This window comes from Sapajus apella, unplaced genomic scaffold (assembly GCF_009761245.1).
Source record: "Sapajus apella isolate SASKATOON/1434 unplaced genomic scaffold, GSC_monkey_1.0 scaffold22, whole genome shotgun sequence".
Classification (NCBI taxonomy): Eukaryota; Metazoa; Chordata; class Mammalia; order Primates; family Cebidae; genus Sapajus; species Sapajus apella.
Genome location: NW_022436962.1, coordinates 18,918,407 through 18,936,979, shown reverse-complemented (window position 1 = coordinate 18,936,979; position 18,573 = coordinate 18,918,407). Strand labels below are relative to the sequence as shown.

Below are 18,573 nucleotides of genomic sequence, written 5' to 3'. Positions count from 1 at the left end.
ACATTAACTTCAATTTTGAGTTCTGTTTGAAATGTATGCATGCTTGTATCAGGATCATAATTTTGAAACTTGTTAATTGGTTTATAACAAATATATAACTGTGTATGTGTCTGTATGTGTATGTATATGTATAGATATGCATATATAAACATTGATTCAATTTACTCATTCCTTTAAGGGGTCACCAGTGGAAGTAACTACAACTAATGATCATGGTAAACAATATAGTGATGGCAAATGGCATGAAATAATTGCTATTAGGCATCAGGCTTTTGGCCAAATCACTGTGGATGGGATATATACAGGTAAGTACTTTTTGATATGTATAAATGGCCCTGTTGATATGTTGGTGTTGCCATACTTATCTGTTGCCTATATTCCTACATTCTTATTTTACCATCATTTCTACTCAATTTCATCTAAATTGCTGTTGAATTTGCCTTTGGGGTGCTCCTAAAATGATGAAGCCTAGCAATCAGTTTTTCATCCGCACAGGACTTAAGTAAAAAAAAAAAAAATAAGAATTAAGTCACCAGTAGACATTCTATGTCTTTTACAGTTCTCTAAAATTTGCACGGGCTTTTAGTTACGTTCTCTCATGTTACTTTTGACCTCCAAAAGGCAAATAAAGTAGAGGAGAACAGTTTTTGTCTGCATTTGGAGATGAGGAAACTAAGACTGAGAAAATGTAAATATTTTTTCCTAACTTACACAGTTGATAGGAAGCATTCTTGGGACACACATCTTGTTTTTGCAAATTTAAGTTTAGTTTTTGCTCCAGCCTACCCTATCTGCCACCTTTATGTAATTACAACATGGTCACTGTACCTGCATGATGATGTAGGCCTTTATTAAATCATTCAGGAAATATATAATTTTAATCAGTACCTATGTTCTAGGTATTGTTCTAGGCACTCTGGATACAAGGAGCAAAGAGAACACTGTAGAACTTACATTTTGGGGGAGGAATGGGGTGACAAAATACAGAATAAATTAAACAAACATCAAGTGGTGGTAAATTCTGAGAATGAAAAAGCAAGATGAGAAGGAAAGTGTGTGTGTGTTGGGTGTGTTACAATTTTATACAGGACTGTGTTAAAGAAGGTCTCTCTGATGAGGTGACATTTAAGCACAGACCTTAAGGGACAAATGAGCAAACCATGCAAATATCCAGGAAGAGGATGCTTTGGGTTGAAAGGACAGCAAGTATCAGGGCCCTGAGGTGGGAACACACTATATGTGGCATGTCAGGGACCAACAAGATGGTCAGTGTGGGAAAGGGGGTGTGAAAGGGCTAATGATAGGACAGAAGGTCACAGAGGCTGTTAGGGATCGGGTTATAGGGGACTTTGTGGGCTTTTACTTAGAAAGAAGGAAATTGTTGGAGGATTTTGAGGGAGGAATGACATGATATGACTGCTTTCTTTAAAAGGATCACACTGGCTGCTCTCTTGAGAGTAAATGTTAAGGGGAATGAGGGTGAAAACATGAGATCAGTTAGCAGGCTTCTGCAATAACCTCTGTAAGAATTCAGATAAGAAGTCATGGAGACCTGAACCAGAGAGGCAATTGTGGATATAATAGGAAGTGTTCAGATTTTGGTTATACTGTGAGTGTCAAATTAACAGGATTTGATGATGAGATTGAGGTAAAACAGGGGCTGATACACTATCACCCATGGGCTAAATCTAGCTCACGCCTGTTTTTATAAAGTTTATTGGAGCATAGCTACACCCATTCATTGATGTATTATCTATGGCTGCTTGAGTCTGAATAGTCTACAGAGACACTATCTGGCCTTTGACAGAGTTTGCCGGCCCCTAATGTAGAGCAAGCCTGGCAGGTTTGGGTCTCAGGCAACTGGAGGAATGTAGCTGCCAAAACCAGAGAGTGCACCACGTGGGAGAAGCAAGTTTGGAGAGAGACGTTCAAAGTTCAGCTGTGAACATGTTAAGGCTGAGATTTCTGAGACATCCATGGGGAGACAGCAGGCAGGCTGCTCAAGAAACAAGCCTGAGTTCCTAAGTTGGAGCTGCCAGCAAAGGACGATACTGAAAACCAAGGGAACCGATATAAGTAGGGCTCATTGAAGTGGATTGGGGCCTGGAAAAATAAACACAAATAACTTTGTCCCTCGTCTCAAAGAAGGTGGGCATTCAAAATAGGAACAGGGATTTCCATGTTATGCCACACAGTCAGAGAACCAGGCTCCCTGTGGCCTTTGGCCCTGGTAGTTTATATTGGAACTCAATGTACTATTCATCCCTCTAGACTACTTAGAGGGTCCGTATAGATAGAGAAAGGAAGAGGTCTGAGAGAGAGGTGGTTTGGATCATTCTGACATCGTGATGCTGGGATGCTGAGGAAGAACCAGTGAAGACCAATAATGAACAGGCAATGAGGAGAGAGGAGAACCAAGAGAATGGTATCCCGAAGGCTGCTGAAGAATTTTATTATTTGCTGAGTTAGTACAAATGGTGTATCCTGGTGAAGGTATATTTCTTATCTCCGTTTCTCTAGGTTCCTCTGCCACGCTGAATGGTAGTACCGTTATTGGAGATAACACAGGAGTGTTTCTGGGAGGGCTGCCTCAAAGTTACACCATCCTTAGGAAGGATTCTGGTAAGTTTAGTAAGGAATATTATGTGTTGTCATCCAAACTTAGAATAGGATCAGTTTACATTATTTTAAAGTAAGAATAAGTGTTATGTTCTACCTCATGCTATATTTTCTATATCAATGTGCCAAAAATTTCCTCTTTTTAAAGGAACCATGTATTCCATATGACTTGTATTTTTATTATTAGTACCCAGTTCTCGATATGTAAAAGGAATTCATTAAAACTTTTGCTGAAATGAATTATAATAATTTCAGTCAAAGGTATGTTATTTTAGGACTTATGCATAGTTTTTTCTAAGATTTTAAATTGAATGTAAACAACACGGAAACGGAAAGCTACAAGCTTGATTTATACTCTAAATAGGGTGAGGAACATTCCCTGAATACTCTGTGACAGGCACTAAACCAATCCCTAGATATTCATAAATGAATAAAATGTGGTCTTTATCACAATAGAGGTCACAGGTGTATAAACAGATAATTCCAACCTAATGCTGTAAGAGCTATAATTGAGCTACAGACAAAGTGATTCTCATATTTTTAGAACAAGAGCACAAGAACATATTCTAAAATGAAACTAATTAAAACGAACATGAATGGAATTAACCTTAGGTAGGAAAAAAAATCACCCTTCAAACGCAATGCTAATAATTCTAGGATTGTTTCCCAAGCCCTCATTAAGAATCACAGGGTGCCTCCCAAGTCTCTCCCAGGAAGTTAAAATATAACTACATAAATATTGCAAATAAGCTAGGACCCAGATAAGTATAATTTGTTCATGGGTTGTAGTCTTCAGGGAATCCTGATGAAGATCAAAAGGAATAGAAAGTGTTCAGCAAATTTAGGAAAGGGATATAATTGAATCCTCAAGGCTGATTATAGTTACCTCTTTGGAAATGTCTAGATTAGAGAGGGTTTCCATTCAACTACTTGAGGCTGATAGAGAAATCCCTCTAAAACACACACACACACCCCTTTGTTTTAGGTTTTTGCCCTTCTGGGAAATATTTTCAGGTACTAGAAAGAGAGAATACCCTGACATTAAGTACTTTTCCTGCAGAGGACACATCTGCATTATGAATAAAAAATTTTATTTTGTCTATGTAAATTGGCCTTAAAAAAACTCTCATAAACTCAAAGCTGAAAACTAAGCTTTGCCCCCATAGGAAAGGAGATGGGTATGTGAAATTCAACCTCAGTGCGCCCTCCACTCCTTTTGATTTTTTTCTTGCTTTTTCTCTAATTCTCTCATTTTCACATTTTCTCTCTCAACCTTCTGTTATCACCCTATTCGTTGTATTTATAAACCCCACATCTACCTGGCCTGGAGAGTTCCACATTCAAGATCAACACTATATACATTTCCAGAAACATGAAACCAAATTATCAATTTACTTTGGTAACATACTAGTTCATAGATGAGGAATCAAAACTGTAAACTATGTATTAAATAGAAACACTCCCTTCAAACCTGACTTTTAAAGTTATAGTATTTTCTTTTGGAGGCCAGTGGCAGATGAATTTTCTGGGTTAGTTGAAAAGGCAATATTCTTGCTACTGCAAAACCAAGGTTTCTGCATGAACATCTGTTTCTGTAGATATGATGGGTTTGAACCAGTGCTAAACATTATAACTGCTGTCATTTACTATAGCTGATGGTGTGGTGTTTACATGAATCACTAAGAGGCTTGCAGTAAATAGGTAGTGAGAGCTAGTGCCTATTTCTTTGATTTTAATGGCACATAAAATTAATTGCTTGGGAATAATTTTTCAAAATACATATTTCTTGATATCTATAAACTCCTGCAGAGATAATCCAAAAGGGTTTTGTGGGCTGTCTCAAGGATGTACATTTTATGAAGAATTACAGTCCGTCGGCTATTTGGGAACCTCTGGATTGGCAGAGCTCTGAAGAACAAATCAACGTGTATAACAGCTGGGAGGGATGCCCTGCTTCATTAAATGAGGGAGCTCAGTTCCTAGGAGCAGGTAATGCTCTAGAAGAGACATGCGTGTTCACTTAGAATCTATGTTCTATCCTTGGTATAATTTAATCTCTCATGTTTGATTAACTTGACCTCATACAAACCTAGTATCCCAGAAATATCTGGTTATTCCAATGGTGCACACGAATTTATTCTCAACGTCTGAATATGCAATATAAATTATAAGACTCATAAGTATACACCCATGTATAATATCTCTGGTAGCCCATGCAATTCCTGATTTACATATGTTAGCTTCACCAATGTCCATTTGCAAGTCGGTTGTTTGGAAATTAGAATACAGTTAGAGATGTGTACTTAGAATGCACTTAGAAAGATGTTTCAAAGGAGTTTTGTTTGTTAGGTGAATCCACAAATACTTATTTATCTCATTATATAGAAGAACAATGTTTTTAAAAAGTTAATTTTCGGCGAGGTAATGAGGTACATAGGCCATTGAGACAGAGCTGGCGACTAGAACCACCATCCCTGCCACTGCTCAAAAGGTTACAATAAAAGGGGAGGTGTAAGTGTCTGTAGTTTACCCCTGACTCACACACACTGAGTCTCTGCCTAGCCAGAGCAGAGACTTCCACCAGGGGGAAGGGGAGAGGGATAATGGCAGCTTGTTCTTCAACTAAAAGCCCATCTCCACCTTCTACATTTATAGCTAAGTTCGTTGATTATTATGTTGCTTAAACTGCCTTCAGTACAGAAAGGCATATGACATTAATAATAAAATCTGCCCACCTTTTATTGTTCTGCTTTCATCAATGTCATTCTGAGTTTCTTTCAGTCAATGCAAACTACTTCTTGTTAATATTTATTTGAAACAGTAATAATCTTACATAGTACAGACAATACATGATTTAGAGAGCAGATTTCTTCCTCTTAAAAAGCGTTAATATATCAAGGTCTTTCTGCCACTTCTGTACAATTACAAAAGGGATTTCTTAACATTGATTTGCATCTTCTTTTGTGAGACATACTCAATGGTAGAATGTGTCCAAAAGTTTCACAGCACCCTTAGAATGTGGGTAGTATTGTATTACACATGCTAATGTATACATATTTTTATCTTTAAAGGGTTCCTGGAACTTCATCCACATGTGTTTCATGGTGGAATGAACTTTGAGATTTCCTTGAAGTTCAGAACTGACCAATTAAATGGATTGCTTCTTTTCATTTACAACAAAGATGGACCTGATTTTCTTGCTGTGAGTGAATTAATTTGATTAAAATTACTTTAAAATATCAGACCCAACTTTAAAATAAACAAACCGTGTGTTGGCATTACACTCAACTGGGGTTCCTTTACAAATTCACATTTGTTTTCATTTTTTTCCCCAAAGTCATTTTTAATTTTGAAGGCCTGTGAAACATTTTTTATTTTATAATCCTAGAAATTTTTTTAAATGACAACTGTAAAAATTATAATTTTAAGAAAACAGACTAGATAAAATGAATTAAGAAAATCCAGTTTAGTATCTTAATATATGGAAAACACCTTTTCCCTCATTATCTTTTGATATGGGTTTCAAAAAATATATATTATATATTTTTCATATGGCGTATAATCAAGTATGGTAATATAGTGAACACTCCCGAACCTATCACTATACCTGATAACTAAAATATTATCGTTTTTTGTCTCTCTATAAAAGTCTTTCCTATCCTGTTTCCAACTCCTTTCAGATGTAATATGTAATCAGAATTTTATATTTATTATTCACATGCATTTTATAGTTTGAACACTTATATGAATGCCTAAAAATTCTTGCTTTTGAAATTTATAAAATTGGTTTTATACTCTATATTTAGCATTCAACATTGTTTCTGAGTCATTTATGTGTCCACATAGCTATACATTTTCATGGATGTGTAGTATATTTCTTCTCTTATCGATGTATTGGTTGTTCCCATTTTTACTACAATGAATAAGACGGCTATAAACATTTTTATACATTTTTCTAAATACAATAGGCAGCTGTAACTGCTTTTACTTGTCTGTAATCATTAGTCTGATACTACTGTTAAATCTGTTATAAAAAAATGTTAATTTTAAAAAGTTATTTTAAATAACTAGCATAGAAACAGGAGAAAAATATGCAAATCTTACCCTTAGATTCTTGATTTCTAGGCAAATAGACAATTAAATCCAAGTCTTGGTGAATTAAGATTCCAAGATACGTTCAATGCAATGACTTTTACATTCCTAGTACATACAATGCCAACATTGCTAAGAAGGGAAATGGAAACCTATCTCTTCATAGTATTTATTAAAATTTCCGCTTCTTTAAATATTTATTTGTCACCTTGGGAATTGTTGGCTTCTTTCTCTGAACGTAATCTCTATGAATCCAAGGACCTTGGTTCTCTTCTTTATAATTGTATCCTCGGTGCCTAAGCCTTATCAATTATTATGTTAATCAATATTGGTGAATGAATGAATGAGTGAACATGTGAATGAGCTCTGCTGTGGTAACCTTCACTGAGCATTGTTGAGTCATCTACATTTGCATGCACTGTGAAGGATACAAATGTTTACCATTTGGCTCCTCCTCTTGAGGACCCTATGCCTGCACTGGAGGTCTACACTGCTATGCCACCCTTCCACTCTCCACTTTCTTCCATTCATTGCTTTTTTACTGTATTAAATAATAAAATTAACCTATGTAACTTTTACTAAAAAAAAAAGGAAAAATTAAGGCTGGGTGCAGTGGCTTGCTCCTGTAATCCCAGCATTTTTAGACCTTGGATTACAGGAGGCCTGGGATTATAGGATAGCTTGAGGCCAGTAGTTCGAGGCAAGCCTTGGCAACATAGTGAAACCCTCTCTCTACAAAAATAAAAATAAAAAAATAGCCAGGCACTGTGGCTAGTTCCAGCTACTTCGGAAGCTGAGGCAGGTGGATTGCTGAAGCTGGGGAGTCCAAGGCTGCAGTGACCTATGATGGCACCTCTGCATGTGCCACCACGTCCAGCTAATTTTTTCTATTTTTAGTAGAGACAGGGTTTCACATGTTAGCCAGGATGGTCTGGACCTGCTGACCTTGTGATCCACCCACCTAGGCTTCCCAAAGTGCTGGGATTACAGGCATGAGGCACCTCACCTGGCCTCTTAGTATTTTTCTTTTGCCTGTGAAGCCTCCCCTGCTGTACATTTCCTTACCTTCATGGTCAAGTGCATTCAAAGTGGTTAGTTTTGTTATTGCCACTTTTTCATCTCACTTTGGTCCCTAAAACGAATGTCCATTAGGTTCCTACCACTACTGCACCCTCCTACAAAATCACTTTTCTAAAGTGGTCAATGATCCCTGCATTTCCTAGTCCAACAATTTTTTGTTTCTTATTTGTTCTTTCTCTGTCAATCTCTGTTCTTTCTTATTCTTCCATACTGATTTGCCAACATACTAGTTTCTTCTGATTTCATTAAGTTCTCTTAGCTTCGTCAAGGAGATCATTGTCACTTAAAATAACTATTTCTATTATGCTGTCCCCTTAAAACATTGGTCTTGCTGAGGATGTTATTCTTTTCCCTTTTCTCTCAGTCTTTTTATACTCACTGGATAATCTTATTTATTTTGTCATGTATTTTCTCCATTTTACTGGGCCATAACCAAACTGAGTATCTTTATGTTTGACTTCCTCAAAAAGAGTGTCATCCGGATGTTTTATAGGCATTTCAAACTCAATGTATCTAAAATAAACTCACCCCTTCCCCTTGTGAAGAACAACACTCAGCCTTTCTTTAAATGCTTTTCATATCATGATGATGGCAAAACACCCTCGTAGTTACCCAAAAAAGATGAGGGGTGTTCTTAACTTCTTTTTCATTCATCGAACACATTTACCTTTTTACCAGGTCCTAATGAGTTACTTTTACAAATACTTCTTAGATCGAGTCTTCCCTATCATCAGCATCATCATTATCCTTATTTTAATGGCTCTCAACATGTTTTCACAAATATATGGATTTCCTAATGCATTTCCTGAATTCTAGTCGAAATTTTGTTTTCAGTATGTACTGCTTATGTCTGGTAGGGTAAACTTTTAGTGCAAGGTAATAGTGGAAAGAATATGGGTTTTGATGTCAGACAGCAAACATTCTTTCCATATGAGACTCTCCTATCACTGAAAGGCCTTTAAAATCTGGCTTCTACATAGCTGGCAAGACACTACCTCACCTCCCACTTCCCACCTCCCTTTGTCTTACCTAACTTAGTGCCTTTCTCTAAACCTAATGTTCTCATTTCTTGCATATTAGTCTCCCTCCTTGGGTGACCCTCCATGAATCTTAAATACTTTCTGCAACCTTACTTTAAACCTTTCCCAACTTCCAGGGAGCAAAAGGCTTTCATTTTACCTTTTTCCTGTCTTGGTTGTAGTATTGCCCCACATGTTTGCCTCTGCTGCTAGACAGTATGACTCTTAGGAGCAGTGTTTACCTTAGAGCAGCAGGCATAGGGCACATGGTAAGAGGCTCGATATTTATTGAATAAATGGATAGACAAATGAACAAGTGCTTACCTGAGATCCTTCCTGAAGGTGATACTTTTATGGAAAAATTCATAGTTTATACCTGGTATGATTTAATTTGTTTTACTTGACACAGTTGATCTCAAGATTTTACATATCCTGTGGCCACTGATATGGTTTCTCATGAAGTAAAAATATACTAGGTAAAATAATGATCATGAGACATTTTGAAGGAAAACGTATGAACTTATGTTTTACCATGAAAATTTGGGAGAAATATGTTCATATTAGAAAATGCAACAGTAATCTAATAGAATACACATAGAAGAAATTATGTTAGAGATTTAGAATAAAACTGAAATAATGAATCAAAATATGTCTTACAAATTTGAAATTGAGTTCACTAGCCAGTTAAAATAAGCTTAATCAAGCTTGACATTTCATTTTCTTATTGTCTTGTCATATTTCCCCAAAATTAAATTGATATATGAAGTAGTATTTTCTCATTTTCTAAAAATTCAAAAAGAGTCACAGTTCAAACTGTTCTGTCCTTTTCAGTCATTCAGTCACTTATGATGAGGTTTTGTCTTTTAAGTATGTTGCACCAAAAATAAACCTTAGGTCTATATAACATTGCATCACATCGTATAATCATTACTAGGTAAATTTGTTTGACTCAATACAACATTCTTCATGTCAACTATAAGCTTGAAAAGTATTTCCTATATTCCCAAGCAGAAGCTTAGGATAAAGTGGAACATTTCTATAGACACAGGGAGGGGAGCACTACATACTGGGGTCAGTTGGGGAGAAATAGGGGAGGGACGGTGAGGGGTGGGGAGTTGGGGAGAGATAGCAAGGGGAGAGATGTCAGATGTAGGTGATGGGGAGGAAGGCAGCAAATCACACTGCTGCGTGTGTACCTATGCAACAATCTTGCATGTTCTTCACATGTACCCCAAAACCTAAAATGCAATAAAATAAATAAGTGGAAAAAAAAAAAAGAAATTGACCTTGTACTTTCTCCCAAACTGCCCTTCTGCAGCCTTTTTATATACCTACTTTCTTTTTTAATATAAAATACAGATGGAACTGAAAAGTGGAATATTGAGCTTCCGGTTAAATACCAGTCTTGCCTTTACACAAGTGGATCTATTACTGGAACTATCCTATTGTGATGGAAAGTGGAATAAAGTCATTGTTAAAAAGGAAGGCTCTTTCATATCAGCAAGTATGAATGGACTGATGAAGCATGCATCAGAGTCTGGCGCCCAGCCACTGGTGGTGAATTCACCCGTTTATGTGGGAGGAATCCCACAGGAGCTACGCAACTCTTATCAACATTTGTGTTTGGAACAAGGTAAACTCCATCTGGAGGAATTCACAAATCCATACAGCCCTGGTGCTAACAGGTTTTGGTGGTTCTGTGTTTCAAGAAAATAGCAATAGGCTCCGGCTAAAAGCACCCAACAGCACCCCTTTTTCTGGAGAAATTTAAACCCTAAAAACTAATGACAACATTTTTTTCAAATGGCTTTGTGTGTTACCCTTAATAATGTGTCATCATTTATAATCAACATATTTGTTTCAATATGTCCTGAGTAAATAGTAATTAATATATATTATCGATTATTAATGTGACATATAATTATGTGTGTGATATGTAATTATATATGTTAATTACTATTTAGTGAATAAATATTAAAATAAATATGTTGATTGATTATAAATAAGGTACCTGAGGTGCTTCCCTAATATATATTTATATGGAAAAATTAGTAATTAACATATACGTAATTATACATAATTGCATATAGTTGCATATAAAAATATGCATTATGTAATATATGTATTATACCATATATAATGCATATATTAAATATATAATGCAATTATATATGAGGTATGTAATTATATATGAGATATATGTGTATATGCACATAATTATATATGACATATATCATTATATATAATGCATATAAATGTATTTCCTCATATATTTTTCCAGAAAACACACATGGTTCTGGTTCTTCTGGATACTGATCATTATTTGTATTTACAGATGAAAAAATAAGTTAAATTTGGTATGCACAACTAAGAAAAAGTATCAGTGCAATTCATTGCTTTTTTTCCCTTTGACATAAATGCTAATTGTCTCCATAGTTTTCAGTGGCGCTTTCATGTGGAAAAAAGAATGTGGGGTGTATTTGGTTGACTTCCAAACATACTTGTCAAAATCTATATGTCAGCTATTAACCATAAGAAAAAGGAAAAGTGTTTTACTTATAACTTAGGTAAGAAGGTAACTCATAGAAGTTTGAATGTGATTAGAGAAATAATTAATTTGAAAAGGCTAACAATATCTGTGTATCATTTCTTGTGGCAGGCATGGTTCTGAGAGCTTACATGAGAATAAGTAGTCAGCTATTCATAACAGGTGTGTTAGGCATTATTATTTATGTCATCATTACAGATGAGGAAACTGAAGAAGAGAGAGGAAGGTAACTTTCCCAAGATCACATGGCTAGTAAGCAGATAGCAAGACACAAAGTCTCTCTCAGGCAGCCTGGTATACAGTCAACTCTCCTTATTACAATCAATACTCTCTTTTATGGGCATTGGCCAATGCTCCTTTGTAAAGTGGGGAAAGCACAGTAACTTCCAGCATGTGACCAAGCATCCTCCCATGTGTGGAAAAGGTCCTTTACGTATTTCAAAATCTATGTACCCTGAATGGTTAAAATTTTCATGAAGCAGTCTTTGCCTATTTGGTAAGTACATAAAGATTTAAATGCCTTTGAATAGAAAATATATGGCAAGCTCTTAGGAGACTTTTAGAAGGGTAGTAGTAAGGAGTTAATGAATAACTGGGGTGTAAGACAGTAATGACATTTTCAAGGCACTTAAGATGTAACAGCAGCTAAAAATATTACATTCATGTAAGAGCTTCTCTAGGTTTTCAGGTTTCTGAGGTTAGAAAGAACTTGAAAACCCTTTGTACGAGTGAGATTATTTAATCCTGTTTGCTTTTGGGGGAAAAATATAAACAAAAAACAAAAGCCCTGCACATACAGCCTTGTGCTTTGAACGACACCCAAATCCGTTACTACTGATGGTCCTGAAGACACGGCTAAAACTGAAATTGTAAGATAATAACAGAAGTTTAAAACATCACCATAGACCCAAAGGGAATAATTCTAACTACACACTATGACAAAGTATGTGATACTGGAAGCGATTTTATTTATGGGTAATATTAAATTTTTATCATTGCAGTATCATCCATATCAGTGGTTCTCAAAACACTGAAAAAAATTGATGTATGGTAGCTGAAACACAGAAGTCAAAGTTAGCTATTATTATTACTATTGAAGACATATTGCCATCACCTGGAATGGTTATCAAAAATACAGATGTTAGAGACCCCTGTCCCTAAGATCCTGACTCCGATGCTTTAAGAGACACTGATCTATATAAATAACTGCATGTTTTATGTGGTGGTCAGGAAGACTAGTCACAATACAGAGGTGCAGCATGCATGTAGTCAATTGCAATTAAAACAAGTCATGTTCATTTAATGTATTTCTTTCAGCCCACTATCAATTGTCTTAAAAACCTTGTTCCTTTTCTGTGCTTCTTAGTTAGCACCTTTTTTTTCCATCAGAAGCTCTATTCTGTGGTCATAGTAGTGCTATTTTTTTAATCCCCTAACATTATAATCTTCCTCCGAATCAGATACAAGGCCAGTTTTCTTTTTTGTTTTGGAAATGGTGGGCAATGTGATTTGCTGAAAATATGCCAGCTCAGATGATGGGTGTTTATCTTCTTAGAATGATCACTGAGGGTATCACTTACATCTAGGTTGGACATGACTGGGTCTGGCATGTGGTCTCACAGACGATGCTCTGCCCAAACCCCTTCTTCACCAGGGAGAAACTGGTGGCAGGGCGGGGTGCCAGGGGAGAGGGGGCATGGCTGAAATCCAGCTGGCCTTGCCAAACCAGAGCCCTGTGGCAGTACTGCCTTCCCTAGAAGAAGGGCTAATGTTTTTCTGATTTGTCACCCTAGAGCTCTGGGCCACCTTTTAGTCATTTAGAGGCCCAGGGGTGATGGTGTGGTTGGGGATTTTTTTGGATTCTCACAACGGTAGGGGAGTAAGAAAAGAAGGCATTTCCACTCCTCTCACATGCCCTTTCTGTTCTTGTCCTCACATCCCATTCAAATGTTTTACGTGGCTGGGGAGCATTTCCGGTGGTACAGAGTTAAAAGCATGGGACAGGCCGGGCGCGGTGGCTCAAGCCTGTAATCCCAGCACTTTGGGAGGCCGAGGCGGGTGGATCACGAGGTCAAGAGATCGAGACCATCCTGGTCAACATAGTGAAACCCTGTCTCTACTAAAAATACAAAAAATTAGCTGGGCATGGTGGTGCGTGCCTGTAATCTCAGCTACTCAGGAGGCTGAGGCAGGAGAATTGCCTGAACCCAGGAGGCGGAGGTTGCGGTGAGCCGAGATCGCGCCATTGCACTCCACCCTGGGTAACATGAGTGAAACTCTGTCTCAAAAAAAAAAAAAAAAAAAAGCATGGGACTAACTTAACTGAACTCTCTGATTGCCGCTGAAAGAGCACTGTAAGGACCCTGCACTAGAGCTCAGTAGCTTTGTCTCCAAGGCCTGAGGCCAGAGGACTATTTGCTCAGGAGGACTAGTGCTTACAAACTTCATTTGATAACTCTCTGGGCCTTTTTCTTCGTCTCCAAAATGAAGGAAGGTCTGTCTCCCTAGGCTCTCTCAAATTGAAATTTTCATCTTGTGAATGAATTTTTATCACTTTTTTGTCAAATTAATTTTTTTTTTCTTTTTTTTTTTTGTGAGAGGGAGTCTTGCTATGTCACCAGGCTGGAGTTCAGTGGTGTGATTTTGGCTCACGGCAACCTCTACCTCCTGGGTTCAAGCAATTCTTCTGACTCAGCTTCCTGACTAGCTGGGATTACAGGTGCAAGCCACCACGCCCAGCTAATTTTTGTATTATTTTTGTAGAGACAGGGTTTCACTATATTGGCCAGGATGGTCTCGATCTGTTGACCTCATGATCCACCTTCCTCAGCCTCCCAAAGTGCTGAGATTACAGACGTGAGCCACCACGTCAGGCCTAAATTTTTAATTTTTAAAACATTATGGTAAATATATATGTAACATAAAATTTACCATTGTAACCAGTTTTAAATGTACAGTTTAGTGGTATTAGGTACATTCACATTGTTTTGCAGACATCACCATCATCCCTCTGAAGAAGTCTTTTCATCCTGCAAAACTAAAACTGTGTGCCCTTCAAAAAATAATGTGGCATTTCTTATAACAGCACTTAACATGTTTGCCAACCTGCCCTTCCACTGTTCTCAGTTTGTTGGTGGGGAAGTTAGGGCACAGAGAATTTAGATAATGCAGCTATGTGCCATCAGAAAATCACTGCTGGTAAAGAAATTAAAATTCTCAGATTCTGAATTTTCCAGCAAATGATTTTATATTGAGCTTCATTGCTTTCAATTCAATTCGCCCCACTTATTGAGTGTATACTGTGTGTTTAAGATAGACTTTCAGTATTGATCAGTTGGGACTAAGAAATGTGGATAATAGCAAAAGACATTTAAAAGGAAATAGACTGCATTAATGTGTTAGAAGGCATAATAAGACATCATATAAATGCTGAGGAGAACAATATGGTCATTGTTACTATTAACTTAGTTTACTGTTATGCATTGCATTATATTTTATTTCCATTTCCTGTTGCTGTGCTTTAATTTTGAAAAGAGCTGATCATGTGTTTGAGGTCTTTCAAACTTTACAGTGTTTTGTTCAAAGAGAAAGAACATGCACACTACAGCATCTCAAACTCAGTCCTGTGTGTCCCAATTTCGTGCAGTTTTCTGCACAGAGTACTGCCAGACTTCACTGAGCTCTCTGTTTTCACAAAATAGCATGTAATTCAAAGACACTGTATTCCCTGGCTGACTGGATGACTTTTTTGTTTGCTGTCTAACAATAAAGTAGCAAATACTCTAAATTCATTTCATCCGCATTCTCTTAAACTTCACAGAATGGCACCGCACAGTGGGTGTGCTAAAGTCACCTGTGTAGAGCACACATTCATGAAATCTCATGGTGTTGCTATTGCCAACCCTGAAGGCTGGCCCCTGTCATGCTAATGGGGATGTAAAACTGGTAACGCTTTTGTATATTCAAGATTATGGAACTCTGTGAAAAATGACAGAGCACTGTGACAGCTCTTCCATAGGCTGATGTAACTTGGGCTAAATTCTATGCCTCTGAAGTGATTATTATGCAATTCATGGCAATATTTCAGGATTCTAATATATTTTGAAATTATGTTCTCTCTCCTGCTATTCTGCATAAAATTCTCAGAGTGTATTTTTTCCCAATGAGCTTATTGAATAATCATGCTAATTCAAATATTATTTTTTGGCACTTAATACTGACTTATGTAGTAACTTAATGTTTCAGAATTAAGAGACATGGGGCCATCTCCCTACCATAATACAAAGTTGCCTAAATTTTATTTTATGGGAAGAAACAGAATTTAGAAAATGTGGATCTAAAGAGGTAAAATAAATGCTATTTCCATACCAAAACTTAAATTGTAATTATCCACGAATGTGTTTTCCAAATAACAGAACTATATTTCTTTGCAACAAATTAGTTTGATTAAAAAGTGGGAGGCATAAAAGATTTCCCAGACAAGACTTGAAAGTCTAGCACTGTATCTAACCCCCCACCCTTCCTCAAAATGTAGTACTGCAGAGGACAAAAATGATTGGTAATTAATGACTCAAGCCCTTTATGTGATACTAATCCCTTACTATTTGCTAGGTTTCGGTGGTTGCATGAAGGATGTTAAATTTACACGGGGTGCTGTCGTTAACTTGGCATCTGTGTCCAGCGGTGCTGTCAGAGTCAATCTGGATGGATGCCTATCAACTGACAGTGCTGTTAACTGCAGGGGAAATGACTCCATCCTGGTTTACCAGGGAAAAGAGCAGAGTGTTTATGAGGGTGGTCTCCAGCCTTTTGCAGGTAATGTGGAGGTCCTCCAAATTAAATGCTACGTGTCTCCTATTCATCCCCCTTTCCCTCCCTGCCAGCCTCCTGTTAGTCTGTATGAGTATTATTTTAATCTTGTTGCTTCTTCTTTCCATTTAAGAATACCTGTATCGGGTGACAGCCTCGCATGAAGGAGGCTCAGTGTATAGTGATTGGAGTCGAGGACGTACGAAAGGAGCAGGTACTTACCTTCGGATGCATATGTGCACACACACATGCGTGTGTTTGTGCATGTAAACAAATGGAAGGACTGTTACCCTAAAGTGGTAATATTTTTGTAGTCTTCTGACAGAGCATGCCTTGGTTTGAAAATACATGTCAGTGGCTAAAATGCTTAGTAGATAAGCGCTTTTGATTTGGCAACAATTCACTAAATATTTGCTCAGGCTTGATCCTTTCCTCTTAGGATGCAGAAGAAAGGAAAGTTTAGGTTGTCTTAAGGTTGTAATAGTCCCACATACCTAATATGTCTAAGGACAAGTAACCTTTACAGATGGTGTAGATTCCAAGAAACTGAGGTCAGAGATTAGGATTATCCTTAGATGGGGTGACACCTTCTTGACACTCTTGTAGAAAGCACATTTGAAACCTGCAACTGGTTGGAATCAGGTGTGTCTGTGACATGGTTGCAGATGTTTGCCCAGTTGTTGACTATTAGAATCTTAGAATGACTCTCCCAAGAGAGAAATTGCTGATGGGTTTAATATTTTTTGAGTTGAAAGAGAACCAACTAGGAGACAGTGTACATTAGACCTAATTTCAGACAACTGACTTGTTTTGTACTTTGGCCACAAAATCTTTTCCCATGATACCACCACAGGAAAGCATTCAGCACAAAGAGTTTTGTTAATCAATAGCATTCTACCATTTGGGGTCAAATATTTGTCAGAAAACTGAACACATCTCTAAATGATTGCCACCTATATCTCTGTAAGAAAGTTTCTTCAGCAAGTAACAATTTGTCTAAAGATGCATTTTCATCAAGGTATTCTCTTATACTTAATCAATAGTGGGTTACTATCCCAGGCACCCTTTGAGGAATCTTCTTAATCTAAAATATAAGTAAATACTGAGATTAGCAACTAAGAGTCATTTTCAAGACTCTCTACCTATATATTTTCCAGAAGAGGACAACTTGACACTTTTTCAGGATGATTTAAATTATCACCTATTTATAGGCAAGACAGTGATCTGAACGATCTCTTAAAATCCTTTTGAACTTCAGAGCTAAGAGAAAGCTCCAATATAAAATGCTCACTTGTTACTGACATGTTCTCTGCTCCTATTTCATACCCTTCTACTTTATTAACAAATATATTATAAAGCCTGCTTTGCATGTAATTCAGCAACGTTAATAGGTGTCTGGAAAGCACATTGCTTACTTAGCTTAATAGTCCCCATTTTGAGTACTACTGAGAAAGTACACAAATAGAGCTCTGAATTTATAGCAATGATATGACCACAGTCCTATGCCATAAATTCATATCTACAATCTGACCACAACACTGAGCAGCTACATGCTCCCAAGGGTTGGAGAATAATTGCACTATTTAATTATTTTTTAGTCAGTTTTGCTCTGTCCCTTATGAGAAGACCATCTGTTAGACAGTACTGTACTTTGCCCTGTACCAGATTTCAGAACTAATAAAATAAACATCACTCCCATTGTTCCTGTCTTGCAACTCGATCGTGTGGCCTGTGTGTTTTCTGTAGGTGCCCGTGGTGGTTTAACTGCCCAGAGAGTGGTTCTCCCCGTCGGTGCTTCCTCTTATCCTTTATGTTCACTTTGTTTCCCTTAAAGCTGTCCTATTTTATTGGGCTGAACAGTAAAGTCGGAGAGGAGGAGATCTGACGTGGAAAAACCAAAGTGATCCTCCATCGACAGGGCTCGGGAGTCCATGAGCAGCCAGAGCAGGTCTCTCATCCATCATCCTGCCACAGAGTTCCTTGGGCTCTTTCTTTGTGTCCCCAGTGCACTCAGCTGTGATGAAGTTTTTACTGATCAGAACTGTAGAAATGTCTAATAAATGGTTAAAGATTATAGATTTTTAAAATTAGGGGGCTCCAGTTGTAACTAAGGTTTTGCAGTTCTTTTAATCGTTCTCATTTTGTGTTATTATTTTGAGATATTCTGCAGAACAAGACTTTGAAAATGACTTTGTAGAATCTGAAGGGCACCAGCTCCTTTATCCCACCCCTCCTCCCCAAAAAAACTGCAATTAAGAATATATTCCATATATCATATGTTGTAGAACTTTGCTTTTTAGAAATTAATTTGAAAAACAATTGAATTTGGAAAATGGGCCCAGGCATTCAAGTACAACACAATCACATTTGTGATTTTTCTTTTTTGGCTAATACGTTGAAGATATA

The 18,573-nt window shown here is 37.2% G+C and overlaps 1 protein-coding gene and 1 long non-coding RNA gene across 3 annotated transcripts in view; one reads left to right on the top strand and one right to left on the bottom strand.

Annotated features, from left to right (window-relative positions):
- The window catches only part of USH2A (usherin), a 763,828-nt gene that overhangs the window by 317,916 nt on the left and 427,339 nt on the right, over positions 1 to 18,573 (top strand). For both annotated transcript variants that reach the window (XM_032289234.1, XM_032289233.1), the window contains exons 22-28: positions 179 to 305; positions 2,521 to 2,622; positions 4,429 to 4,608; positions 5,691 to 5,821; positions 10,170 to 10,443; positions 15,970 to 16,173; positions 16,301 to 16,381. In XM_032289234.1, the coding sequence (XP_032145125.1) occupies positions 179 to 305; positions 2,521 to 2,622; positions 4,429 to 4,608; positions 5,691 to 5,821; positions 10,170 to 10,443; positions 15,970 to 16,173; positions 16,301 to 16,381 (1,099 nt within the window). The remainder of the gene's footprint in view (positions 1 to 178; positions 306 to 2,520; positions 2,623 to 4,428; positions 4,609 to 5,690; positions 5,822 to 10,169; positions 10,444 to 15,969; positions 16,174 to 16,300; positions 16,382 to 18,573) is intronic.
- LOC116558939 lies at positions 2,424 to 16,796 on the bottom strand. The gene is made up of 3 exons (XR_004272242.1): positions 16,662 to 16,796; positions 9,135 to 9,263; positions 2,424 to 2,619 (listed from the first exon to the last, which is right to left on the bottom strand). It is a non-coding gene; the product is annotated as an uncharacterized LOC116558939 (long non-coding RNA).